At 46.2% G+C, this 14,404-nt stretch overlaps 1 protein-coding gene across 2 annotated transcripts in view; it reads left to right on the forward strand.

Moving 5' to 3' along the window:
* Positions 1-14,404, forward strand: part of LOC126251330 (zinc finger homeobox protein 3) — a 112,268-nt gene that overhangs the window by 94,112 nt on the left and 3,752 nt on the right. The window contains exons 5-6 of one of the 2 annotated variants that reach the window (XM_049951675.1): positions 882-2,063; positions 2,172-4,905. In XM_049951675.1, the coding sequence (XP_049807632.1) occupies positions 882-2,063; positions 2,172-4,905 (3,916 nt within the window). Of the gene's footprint in view, positions 1-881; positions 4,906-14,404 lie in introns of both variants that reach the window. The other variant, XM_049951674.1, reaches the window with a different exon arrangement.

Consider the following 14,404-nt stretch of genomic DNA (forward strand, 5'->3'; position numbering starts at 1 on the left):
GTCTAATATCACTGAAAATGAGTCAGGCCTGTGTAAATATTCATAGAATTATTTCATTGCTCTCATTTTATAATATGAAGAATTTATAAGAAATTAAAAAAAAAATATTTCACCTAATCATTATTTCTTTTAAGCATAATCAAGTATGGTTTGGTATATTCCAGAGTATATAATGTGAGGCATAACATAATTCTGTGGATACTGAAAGAAGCCTGATACAGGTGGCAGAACCAAAAACTAATTGTAGAACTTACAGTATCATAAATGAATAAATGCAATGTATTCTACTACTTAACCTAATGCCATTCGATGTTTGCATAAAACAGCAACGCCCAATGCGGTGAAGATCAAAAGTAAAGCATTATGAAAGTATGGGATAAAAATGCTACTTGTTCACAAGCAGCTCCTCTTAGAGACCAAACATTGCTACTTTCTAACACGCCTGTTAATACTGTCTCACCGTATTATACGTCAAAACATTTCCTTCAAGCAAAATTACCTCTTGTTTAAAATTTCATGAGGATACGTGTGACATCAAACAGAATTCCATTAGCTACAACAGGTACTAATTTATGTACTACAAGTGACATAAGTCCGCAGCTCGTGGTCGTGCGGTAGCGTTCTCGCTTCCCGCGCCCGGGTTCTCGGGTTCGATTCCCGCCGGGGTCAGGGATTTTCTCTGCCTCGTGATGACTGGGTGTTGTGTGATGTCCTTAGGTTAGTTAGGTTTAAGAAGTTCTAAGTTCTAGGGGACTGATGACCATAGATGTTAAGTCCCATAGTGCTCAGAGCCATTTGAACCATTTGAACAAGTGACATAAGCAACATTCTAAATAGAGGTGTATGGCCCAGTGGTCTGAATAAAGTCCGTCTTTGTGCAGGTGACGGCGGCGGCGCAGCAGAAACGAGCGCGTACCCGCATTACGGACGACCAGCTCAAGATCCTCCGCGCGCACTTCGACATCAACAACTCGCCCTCCGAGGAGCAGATCCACGAGATGGCAGGCCAGAGCGGGCTGCCGCCCAAAGTCATCAAGCACTGGTTCCGCAACACGCTGTTCAAGGAGCGACAGCGCAACAAAGACTCGCCGTACAACTTCAACAATCCTCCCTCGACCACTCTCAACCTGGAGGAGTACGAGAAGACCGGGGAGGCGAAGGTGACGCCGCTGAATCCCCCTCCGTCTTCGGAGGACACTGCTCCCAAAGCGGCGCCTTCGCCGTCGCCTACGACCAACAGACGTAAACAAGCCACACCCCAGCAGCAGACGCAACCACCTCCAGAACAACAACAACAACAGCAGCAACAACAGCAGCAGCAGCAGCAGCAACAACAGCAGCAGCAGCAGAATCAGAATCAGATCCAAACCCACAACCTACAACAACCACCAGCCCCTCAGGCGCCGGTGACGTTGCCAACTGACGTCATTAAAACGGAACCTAGAGAGACATCTCCACAGACAGACGCCTCCTACAGTAGCGTGTTCGGCGACATGTCGCAAGACCAACACGCTGTGAAAGACGAACGCCCTGTCGAGCCTATTGAGGAGAAGCCACAAGTTCTGCTCCCTCCAGCGACGTCTTTACCTGGTGGAGGGCTCCCTCAGACGTCGGTGGCAACTACAACCAGCGAACCGTGCCCTCCGCCCCAGACGAGTTTGCGTAGTAACTCCCCAGGAAACTTGACGCTCACGTCCATCATCGCGTCGCAGCTGGGTTCCGACTCCATCATAACGAGCCACAGTGCAATGGCCGCGGTCTCCAGCGTCCCCTGCAGCAACACTATGAGCGGCAACACCAGCACGACCGTGAGCAACATGCTGCCGCCGAAGCTGACCCCGCCGAACTTCGCGTCCCCGGGCCAGCTCCCCACGTCGCCGAGCATTCTGCCCCTGGCGCCGGCGTCCAGAAGCGCGAGTCCGTGCCGATCGTACACGAGCAACTCGTCGGACGGCTTCGGGCACGTTTCCGCGGCGGGTGCCGGGGGCAACGGCAACACCCCGACCGGCGGCTCGTCCGGGAAGAGGGCCAACCGGACGCGCTTCACCGACTACCAGATAAAAGTACTGCAAGAGTTCTTTGAGAACAATGCCTATCCTAAAGATGATGATCTGGAATATTTATCCAAACTGTTGAATCTCAGCCCGAGAGTAATTGTAGTTTGGTTCCAGAACGCCCGACAGAAGGCCAGAAAAGTTTACGAGAACCAGCCACCAGTGGAAGCGCCACCAGGTGTCGATGATGGCGGTGCCAACAGATTCCAAAGAACTCCTGGGCTCAACTACCAGTGTAAGAAATGTCTGCTAGTTTTCCAGCGCTACTATGAACTCATACGCCATCAGAAGACGCACTGCTTTAAAGAGGAAGACGCTAAGAGATCTGCTCAGGCCCAGGCGGCTGCTGCTCAAATTGCTGCCGTACTGTCGTCAGAAGATTCCAATTCTAGCACCATAGCTGATACAACTCAACACCAGCAGCCACCTGTGATACCACAAATACAGCAACAACAACAGGTGCAGCTTCACCACCAACAGCAACAGCAACAGCAACAACAATCCCCACAACAGCAACCGCAGCAGCAACCAGTACAACAGCCACCGTTACAACCTCAGATTCAGTCCCTGTTGCCTGCAATACCAGCTCCATTACCCACCAATCCCCAAACACCGTCGAGGACTATCACGCCGACACCAGCTTCTGTCTTATTTCCTCCCTCTCCTATCCCTACCCCTGCTACATCAACCAGTGGCGACAATACAAGCAAAGAAGGTACCTTCCAGTGCGACAAGTGCAATTTAGTGTTTCCTCGATTTGACTTGTGGCGAGAACACCAGCTGGTTCATATCATGAATCCCAACTTGTTTCCAAGTTATCCACCCGATAGCCCTTTTGGAATATTGCAACAACATGCTCAGCTACAGCAGCAGCAACAACAGCAGCAGCAACAACAGCAACAGCAGCAGCAGCAACAACAACAACCACAACCACAAATTGTTGCTGGACTGGGAGTCGCCGACTTGTCGGTGAATTCGGCGTCCCCGCACGCCCATCCCTTGGCGTCCATGCTGACGGCAAACAAAAGGAAATTTGACGAATATGAAGAGAATTCCGAACGTGACCAAGAGCAACCAAAAGACAAGAGACTTCGGACAACGATTTTACCGGAGCAGCTCGATTATCTGTACCAGAAGTATCAGCTGGAAAGTAACCCTTCCAGAAAGATGCTGGAAAACATTGCACGCGAAGTAGGACTGAAAAAGCGCGTCGTTCAAGTGTGGTTTCAAAATACACGCGCCAGAGAGCGGAAGGGACAGTTCCGAGCTCACGCTCAGGTCATCAACAAGCGCTGCCCGTTCTGTCCAGCCCTCTTCAAGGTGAAGTCCGCGCTCGAGTCGCATCTCGTCACGAAACACGCTGACCAGTGCACCAGAGGGGAGATAAACATCGATGCGCTACCAGACGAAGAACTGAGCATGGAGTCGACGCCGTCATTCACATCGTCGCAAATGGGAGACGCCAGCAAAATGGGGTCATCGTACGGCACGGCTACGCCGACGCAGAATCTCATGCCGCCACTTTTTCCACCATTCCACACGGATATGGAGAACTCTCTGAAGAAGTACTACGAAGAGTCTATGAAGCGGTACCTCAGTGAGCTGCAAGCTCACCACACGGCGCAGCAAAACGGCTCCATTACTGGCGTCAAAGAAGGCGGCATTCCGACAGATCTGAGTATGAAAATCAAACAAGAGCCAATGACGTCCGGCGGTGAGGGTGGCGGCGAGTGTCCACTGGACTTGAGCAAACCAGTCGATCTCAGCAGGCCGATGAAGATCTCTATGGACCACAACACTTCGCTGACGGAGGCCGGTCCTCTGACGGATCTCAGCGAGCGCAGCATATGCTTCGAGGACGATTCCATGTCGGAGACGACAGAGAATATGGACGGTTACGAGAGCAGTCCAACTTCTCCGGCGTCCAGCACGCAGAGCGGTCATCAGAGGCATATGAACGCTTGTAGCACCCCCGTGGGGAGCGGCACCGGCGGCGGCAGCACGGGCAGCGGGCCGGGGAGTGGGGGCAAGCGCTTCCGGACTCAGATGAGCAGCCTGCAAGTGAAGGCGATGAAATCCCTCTTCAGCGACTATAAGACACCGACGATGGCCGAATGCGAAATGCTCGGCCGGGAGATCGGCCTACCAAAGAGAGTGGTGCAGGTGTGGTTCCAGAACGCGCGGGCGAAGGAGAAGAAGAATAAACTGGCGCTGCAGAAGGCCCTGGTCGGCGACGGCAACCCTCCGGCGCCCACGACGACTCCGGAGCGGCCGCCGGAAGAGTGTCGCCTGTGTCAGTTCAAGTACTCGCACAAGTACTCCGTGCAGGACCACATCTTCACGAAGAAGCACATCGACAATGTGAAGGCGTACATCGAGAGTGGCAAGGCGGACGCTTCCGGCAACACCAGTGACGGCGGCGGCAGCGGCGGCGCCGGCGCCGAGTTCACGGTACCACCGGTGCCCGTGGCGGGGTCCTCTACGACTGCTCCGGTCCAGCAGCCGATGGGAGACTCAGCGGGCGGAGTGGCTTCCGGCCAGCAGTTCGTGGCGGCGGCTGCTGCGGCCGCCAACATGAACCAGCTGGCGCAGCTGCAGATGCTGCAGATGGCCGGCCTGTCGCTCAAGCCGGAGGCGGCCACCGGCGGCGGCGGCGGAGCCGTCTCTGGCAGCACCGGCGGGGGCGGAGGCGGAGGACCCGGAGGCGGCGGCGGCACCGGGTCTGGCGGCGGGGCGGCGGCCAAGGAGGGCGACGAGATGGCGCTGTTCCACCAGCTGTACGGGCTCGGCCTGCCCGGCTTCCCGCCGCAGGGCAACCTCTTCCTGCACCCCGCGCTCTTCTCCGCCACCGGTGAGTAGACTGAATTAACGCATACGAGCAGGGACGAGGTGCGGGTTCGCCTTCCTTCCGATGCTTGTCTTACACATGTGTACACTCACACCACACACCTACACTTTACACGTCCTGTTCGGGGCTGGAATTTCCGAAAATGGGACTTTGAACCTGTATTCGTGGCTCCTTCATTTTCTCCCTGACTTGCCTCGAGTCAGTAATCCTACAAGAACATTCGTATTGAATCACATACATCTGTTGTTGAACATGAGTTCAGCATACGGAAACGAAATACGTCTGAAACGTGTTAGTGGTGTGTGTCTATTCCGTTATGAGAAGTACAAGTAGGGGAATGGAATATTCGTTTCGTCCGGGTATAGCGCGTTCCCCTGTCCGCAAGCCATACCTTATTCAGATAACAGTTATGAGGGGCAGTGATAAAGTTTAATTACCACCTTGAAAAACTAAAGTTACGTAGTTAATTGTTTTGTTTGTTTACAACTAAGAGGGCTATTCGGAAAATAAGATCTGATCTGGAATAGAAACCACCATGAAAATCCAGTGCTTTCCAGAGATGTGTTGGACAGTGTCTCTAGTATGCTCGTCGATCGCGTCGCCTACAGAATAGTGTCTCCCACGAAGTATAAGGGCCTGGCGAAAGATTACGCCTGCTGTCATGCAGCCCACATTACATATACTGAGGTGACAGAAGTAACTGGATACCTCCCAAAATAGTGTCGGACCTCCTTTTCCCGGCTTAGTGCAACAACTAGACGTGGCACGGACTTGTTTTTGAAGTCCTCTGCAGAAATACTGAGCCATGAGCCTCTACAACCGTCCATAATTGCGAAATCGTTGCCGTTGCACGATTTTGTGCTCGAACTAGCCTCTCTTTTATGTCCCATAGTTGTTCGATGTGTTTCATATCCGGGCGATTTGGGTGGCGAGACCATTCGCTGGATTGGTCCAGAATGTTCTGACATGGAGCATTGCCATCCATAAAAATTCCTTCATTGTTTGTGAACATTAAGTCCATGAATGGCTGCAAGTGGTCTCCAAGTTGTCGAACATAACAATTTCCAGTCAATGATCGGTAGGGTTCGATCAGAGGAACCATTCCATTCCATGTAAGGACAGCCCATGCCATTATGGAACCACTAGCAACTTGCACAGTGCCTTGTTGACTACCTTGGTCCTCGCCTTTGTTGGGTCTGCGCCACAGTCGAACCCTACCATCCGCTCTTACCAACTGAAGTCGGGACTCATCTGACCAGGCCACGATTCTCCTGTCACATAGGGTCCAACTGACGCGGTCACGAGCTCAGGAGAGGCGCTGCAGGCGATGTTGTGCTGCTAGCAAAGGCAGCTGCCATAGCCCATGAACGCCAAATTTCGCCTCACTGTCCTCACGAATACGTTGGTCGTGCGTCGTACAATGATTTATGCGGTTATTTCTCGCAGTGTTGCTTGTCTGCTCGACTTTTATCAGTGGACTGCGCGATTTTTTTTTTCGTTCGTCTAGCATTGTGCTCCGGTTCTAAAAAAGGAAGAAAGATTAGGGTTAAACGTTCCGTCGACATCGAGATCATTAGTGACGAAGCTCGAACTGTTATAAGTATTGGGAAGGAAATCGGCCTTGCCATTTGAAAGGAACCGCCCCAGAATTTTCCTAGGGTGATTCAGGGGGATCACAGAAAACCCAAACATGGATGGCCGGACGCGGAATTGGATCGTCATCCTCGCGAATGTAAGTCCAGTGTGCTAAACACAGCACCACCTCGCTACGTCGCTCCGCTGCTGTGGCGTGGGGATGTCAGTGTGTGTCAGGAGTGCTGACATTTTCCTGGAAACAAACAAAAAATTAATTACGTAAATTTATTTTTTTGCGGGGATAATTAAAACATCGACTGCCCCTCTTGTCTTCTGAAATGAGCAGTTGACTATACGTGGTGGAAATACAGACAGAAACGATTGATATTGTTATTGATAAATACTTCGGAGCCTGTGCTATCAGTCACAACATGACTTAATGTTTTGTATATATGTTTCTGGCATTTTGCTCAATTTTAGCTGTTGCAATATTCTATATAACATCATAATATGGTAATATCTCAAGATAACCAACTTTGTCCCCATAACAGCAGTCGGTCGCAGCCCAGTTGGTTTTTTGTTATTCTTGCATATCAAGATTTCAGCGGTAAATAGCCATCTTCAGTGTATTTGAGTAAGTTGTAATCCAAAAACCTCCCAGCAGTACATGTCACCATACAACTCAGTTGGTGTACGTCGTATGGTGATATGTACTGTTGGGACCGTGTTGGATTATACGAGGGCTATCCACAAATTACATTACGCTTTGGAATTAAAAATAAATAAAGTATTGGAAATTTTTTTATTATATACAGATGAAAGCCACACTCAAATACTACCTTTCTACATTTAAATTAAGGCACTTATCGTAGCGATGGACGAGCTTGGAAGTTCCTTCGTCGTAAAATTCGGCCGCCTACGCCTTCAACCACGTGGTTACCTCTTCTTGAAGCTGTGCGTCGTCATCAAAACGCTGCATAGCCAACCACTTCTTCATTGCTGGGAATAAGTGGAAGTCGCTCGGTGCCAGGTCGGGACTGTACCGCGGATGAGGAAACAACTCCCACTTAAAAGATTCGAGAACTTCACGAGTGGCATTTGCCGTGTGGGCCCGGGCGTTGTCGTGAATCAGCAAGATCTTTGAGAACAAATTTCCCCTGCGCTTGTTTTGTATTGCTCTTCTGAGGTTGTGCAGAGTTTGGCAATACCTTTGAGAGTTTATTGTAGTGCCTCTTTCCAGGAAATCCACAAAAATCACACCTTTTCTGTCCCAAAAGAAGAGGTAACCACGTGGTTGAAGGCGCAGGCGGCCGAATTTTACGACGAAGGAATTTCCTAGCTCGTCCATCACTACGATAAGTGCCTTAATTTAAATGGCAGCTATGTAGAAAAGTAGTATTTAAGTGTGGCTTTCATCTGTATGTAATAAAAAAAATTCCAATACTTTATTTATTTTTAATTCCAAAACGTAATGTACTTTGTGGATAGCCCTCGTAATTGACTCAGATGCACTGGAGATGGCTATTTATAGCTGAAATTTGGATATACAAGAATAATTTAAAAAAAAAAACCAATGAGAGCACGACTGATTGCTGTGTTCCTACACTTCCTTATAATACCTCAAGGTAGTCAAATGGCACAAAACACGCAAGATAATTAATAAACAGAATTATAAATGTTTGACTGGTAGCAATCATTACGTGTATTCATTAAAACTTTCAAAGGCAATTAAGTTACTGAAATAATAGCTAAACTGGCGTTACGAGGCTTCGTTCAGTTTTCACGACTACTCAATAAGAGTAACTCATTTGCGAAATACTTTTTCATGACAAGTCATAATTTAGTTTTTGTCTTGCGAGTTTATGAAACACAGTTTCTAGCGAGAACACTGACACACATTGGGATACGATAGGAACGACAAACTGCTCGTAGTAATGATCTGAGTACGAAGAATTTTGTGATACGAAATTGTTCTAGATTCTACGGAATTTTAATAATACATTATTTCTCATTTTCATAATACGTACATTCATAACGCTTTTAGAAAGTTTACTTGTGTTAACATCGCTTTATAAAAGCCTCTGTATGACAGTAAAATGTTTAGTTACTTGAGATCCTATAGTAAGAAACAATCAGGGAGATAACGCAGAGAGCCACGAAACGTTAGTTCTTCGCCAAGACAACATCATATTTGCTTGCAGCAACTAACAAAATTCCTTTAAGCAAAGTCTGGATGTTTGGTATTTTCCATGCTTCGCCTTTGCTTTAGTTGGTAGTTGAACTGTCTCACATATTTGCGTAGATTAGCGCCGACTAATAAAAGTGGTGATTCGTGACATCAGAAGGTCGGCGCAACGAGTCTACATAAAATATTCGGCGTCGGTCGTTGAGGATGGCGACAGTGTGTGCCCTCCCAGTTTGAAAGTACTGCTCTAATGTGTTAGCTGCAGTAAACGCAAGACCATCTGGTATCGTAGATAATTATGATATCTAACTGGAGATTTATTAATCCTTGTAGCTGGAAGCGTTTTGTTTATGTCGTTGAAGTTGAGGATGCTTACATAGACCGACGTAGGAACAGTTGGGGGTTTTACAGGCAGACATAATCCACGTAATTGTGTCTCTTACTTGAAGGCATTGGATTTCGCTTGAGCAAAGTGTACGTTACTTTTTGACACTAGGTTTCCAATTTGAATTCTCTGATTAGCCCGGTCCAGCTATTGATTCCAACGTTTTTGATATTTTTCATAGCCGGTAGAAGTGTGAAATACTTCTGGCAGTTGTATCGCTTTGTCGCCAGAGAAATCTACTTCTCAAAATACCCAGTAATAACTAACTTAAAACTCAGTACATGAAAAGTGTTTTACAAACTCAAAATTTTTATCCTATTTTACATGCATGTTTTAGGGAAATCCTTTCAAAATACTGATGTGCACAGCACTTCTCTAAACGCTTCAATAGTTTAAAAGACTTTGGAAATTTAATTAAATACAAAAGTGAAGCATGTGTCATTTCAAAATAAGTAGCACCTTGGCATTACCGAAAGCAGTAATGCGGCAGAAAATGCATTTCGTCATTCACTCGTAATTCGGGTGATTTCTCGGCAGATATACTATTATTTCACCTTTTCGTGTCAGTGAGACGGTTAGCAAATGCTACAGTAACCCGCTGCTTTTAGTAGGAACAAATAAAAAGTGTTGGGGTATATATGGGACGTGAGACTGCTATGCACTTTTGTCGCCATATTCATTCCATCGACAACAGCAGTCGGCTGTCGTCAATATCCGAAATTTAAAACTGATTATTTGATGATGATCCGCATAGGTAGTTGTGAAGGTGTCCGTGGTAGTGATTTTTATCCATTTAGTTCTGTGAAGTAGGAATAGCGCGTCTATTACAGATATACGGGATATTTCTCGTGCGGTGTTCATCATATCACACTAGAGTTTAGAATCCGCTACTAATGATTTCTCGACAATATTTTCTTAAACGATCATCTCGAGTTAGCTTAAAAATATTTTTTTGCATCCCTTGTGTGAATATATTTAAATAAGCGAGCTACTCGGGAAATATCTAGTATCTTCTGCAGCCCCCCATCTGGTAAGATACTGATAATGACTTCAAAAGCGTCGTTATGGTTGACACTCTGAATTGCAGCGACTTAACGCCCGGCCTGTACAGTGCTTTGAAGAGTCCAGTGATAAAGGTCGACTACAAGTGTGCTTCTGGACTGATACGAATTCAGCCGCCGTAAAGATGCCGTGCAGACAGCACGGAATGTGTCGGCGCCCGAATGAAACTATTCCGCATTCCGTGGCGGCGACAAAGCTGGATTCCCTTTAAAACGCAGAAACAATTAGGGCGCTCGTCTCTAAAGGAATCAATTTGTGTGCGGCGCTCCGTCTGAAAATAAGACGGCGGCGGCGGCGGCAGCGGCAGCGGTCACAATCGCAGCGCCCTCTCCTTAATGCTCCGTGTCGCCGCCGTTCACAGCGGCCATTAAAACGTGGCCGTCGTCAGGGGTGACGAAAGCTGACGGCGAAAGGCGAAACTAGAAAATGAGGAGTAAACGCCGCGTTGCAGGAGCATCACAACTCTCGCCGTATTGTGCCTTTGTTTCTGTAACACAGCCGCAGCGTTTCAGATTTTCGTTGCGAAACCTTTCCCTCCGAGTTCCTTCTTTTTCTTATTTTTTTTCTTATGGCGCTTTAAAGTTATTCTTTCACTTCCCCAAGTTTCTTTCTCGCGTTCGGAAGTCGTGACCTTTTGTTTGTGACGACTCAGCACGAGACTGTTCTAAGAGAGAATGTCGACGAGTTGGGTGCAACACGAATACGCCACGTGTTCTGAAACAAAATATAGTTTTCTGTCTTTTGGTCCTACGAACGTGCAAGAGGCAGTGGCCTTCGTCTCCAGCTGTAGCCGTAGACCCTAACCGAACAGACCGCGAACTGGCTGCTATATTAGTTTCCGTCCAAAATGACATGTCCAAACCCTGAAAAAATATGCGCGTTCTGTCTAGAGTGGAGATACAGACTGAGCAAAGACCACGTGAAACGCATCACAGCGTAGCTGTACTATGTAGCGCATGTTCATAAAATGACAACTGTCCTGACTGTTAATTCCTTCGTTGCTAATACTGTATCCAGTCGTAATTATCACAGGATCTGAAAAGGCAGAAGCTTGGCTTACATACTTGACTGACTCGGCGTCAGTCATGTACTTGCCCTTCTGAAAATACACTTTCAAAGGAAAGATTGATGGCAATCGTAACAGCAAGCATAGACGTAAATAAACGATCACTCAATCTCGATGAACTAGCAATTACTGCGAGTAAAACTTACAACAGACCTCTGCAGTTGTAACTGCGGCCCATTGTTTCACGAGAGACTTCTTTAAAGACTCAGCGTTAAAGTGTCTTCAGATTTCTTTGGCAAAATAAAATTCTCGTCTGGAACATAGCTACGGATATTGCTTTGTATATCTTCTAAAAATGAACTTTATAAAGCAGACAGAATTTTTAAAATCTGTGGTAAAGTGTACGACGACGTACGCATGCAAGAAAATTATGCTTGAATGCGTCTCTAAGTGTAGTCAGACTCAAATACAGTAATCAGAATGGATGACGATTTTATATTGAAAAGACTACTACACCACGAACGCTGGAAACTGAGGGGAGGACTCTCCATCAACAACGGGACAAAGCCTTTATTCCAGGTCGTTAATACCCAAATAGGTTAGAAAACACCAAAAAGCTTTCTTCTTCGTATTTTTACACTATTAGTGTAATGTTGTGCAGACAGTCAGATGCCTACAGTAGCCTCATTCTCTCCTATCCTATTAGATGTGTGAGGAGAAAGAGATTGGATTCTTACTAATAAAATAGTGAAAATTTACCAAAGTAGTACGTTTTATCAATGGAAGTGTGGGCCATTGGTCATAATTACCGTGTCCAGCTACTGAAAAATCCTACAATTTCATAAGATGTTGTCATATTACAGGACCACTTTACGCCAATTTTCAATCTCCTACTACGCCGCGGTAAACATTCGATGATCGTGATTTGACAGGCCACCCCTAACTGTATCACATCTACTACCGAATACCCAGTAAATTTCGCGGTATTTTTGAAGAGTTTTAAAACCAAGCGAATGAATGGACACAAATTACTATTGTGGTTGTTGAAATTTTTGTTGACTATCATTTCCGAAAGAAGTGCTGCATTCGACATGTTCCCTTCTGCCATCTGGACTGTCGGCGTAGCCTCAGCTGTGTTATTCTGAGGATAACAGTTTTCGTGATATTTAAATGCAAGTCTTGTTTATAGACACTGCATACCCCATTGCAATACAAGGTTGCTCACACTTTTGGCGTTAACGATCTTGAACGTATTTGCGCGACAGATAGTTCTACAAAACATGGTATAAAACGTCGATAACTAACGAAAACCCGTTTACTGTCAGTTGATAATGATATTACAGGCAAAAGAAAAAAAAAAAAACCTTGTACAGCACACCCTTGTATTACTTATTTCGGGACTGTTCCATTAGTGTTCGGAAAAAAGCTTTATTCGTCTGAATGACCCAGATTGTAAAACCCACTGTAATTAATTCTTCCCTAACGCCTAAATAATGTCTGCAACATTCATTAATGGCTTCCCTTAAATTCTAAAGGTACCTTATCATCTTCGATAAAGTTCTAGAAATATCAGACTTACTTTTGTGTCTTAGACAGCTTCAAGTATTATCTTTTTTTAAAGGAATAAATTCTAGAGGAATTAAATTGCTGTTATAGAAACACTTTCAGAGACAGATATTATATGCATTGTTTACACGAATCAGTGGCTGCCATTATATGAAAACACTTTCCACGACACCTTGTACGGTACTATATTTGTGGGAATATCCTGTGGCGTATGCGATTTGGCGTCGGCTTGCTGAATCTGTGTGTCCTTGTCCTGAATTTGCACCCGTAATATGGTAACGCACTACTGTTGGAAGGCCTCGACAGTGACAGTACTGTGTAATTTCACTTTTTTTAGCTTGGTTGATATATTTTGTTGTTGTTGTTGTTGTGGTCTTCAGTCCTGAGACTGGTTTGATGCAGCTCTCCATGCCACTCTATCCTGTGCAAGCTTCTTCATCTCCCAGTACCTACTGCAACCTACATCCTTCTGAATCTGCTTAGTGTATTCATCTCTTGGTCTCCCTCTACGATTTTTACCCTCCACGCTGCCCTCCAATGCTAAATTTGTGATCCCTTGATGCCTCAAAACATGTCCTACCAACCGATCCCTTCTTCTAGTCGAGTTGTGCCACAAACTTCTCTTCTCCCCAATCCTATTCAATACCTCCTCATTAGTTACGTGATCTACCCACCTTATCTTCAGCATTCTTCTGTAGCACCACATTTCGAAAGCTTCTATTCTCTTCTTGTCCAAACTGGTTATCGTCCATGTTTCACTTCCATACATGGCTACACTCCATACAAATACTTTCAGAAACGACTTCCTGACACTTAAATCTATACTCGATGTTAACAAATTTCTCTTCTTCAGAAACGCTTTCCTTGCCATTGCCAGTCTACATTTTATATCCTCTCTACTTCGACCATCATCAGTTATTTTACTCCCTAAATAGCAAAACTCCTTTACTACTTTAAGTGTCTCATTTCCTAATCTAATCCCCTCAGCCTCACCCGATTTAATTTGACTACATTCCATTATCCTCGTTTTGCTTTTGTTGATGTTCATCTTATATCCTCCTTTCAAGACACTGTCCATTCCGTTCAACTGCTCTTCCAAGTCCTTTGCTGTCTCTGACAGAATTACAATGTCATCGGCGAACCTCAAAGTTTTTACTTCTTCTCCATGAATTTTAATACCTACTCCGAATTTTTCTTTTGTTTCCTTTACTGCTTGCTCAATATACAGATTGAATAACATCGGGGAGAGGCTACAACCCTGTCTCACTCCTTTCCCAACCATTGCTTCCCTTTCATGCCCCTCGACTCTTATAACTGCCATCTGGTTTCTGTACAAATTGTAAATAGCCTTTCGCTCCCTGTATTTTACCCCTGCCACCTTCAGAATTTTAACTTCCATTAAAAGCCATGCATGAAGAGTGCTTCGCCTCTGCGTCGTGCCACAGCTCTACGTGAGACCAGCCTGGAGGGCTGTGCGCATGCGCGGCTGCCTGCGGCCAGGAACTGTTAGCCGCTAACCGCAGGGCATACTGGCATTGCGTACGCCGTTCCGCTGCCAGCATCCGATTAAAACTTTTCGGTAGCGAGTTTCTTGCAGCAAGTGCAGCTGAGATCCTCGGCATAGTTTCCACGAGCCAGTCATTGCTGTTCTATACAGATGACTTACAGCTATTCTGTGCGGGGAACAGAAGCTGTTAGCGCTTGATATTGTAGCCTGAGAAGC

Source organism: Schistocerca nitens, chromosome 4, assembly GCF_023898315.1.
Source record: "Schistocerca nitens isolate TAMUIC-IGC-003100 chromosome 4, iqSchNite1.1, whole genome shotgun sequence".
Taxonomy (NCBI): Eukaryota; Metazoa; Arthropoda; class Insecta; order Orthoptera; family Acrididae; genus Schistocerca; species Schistocerca nitens.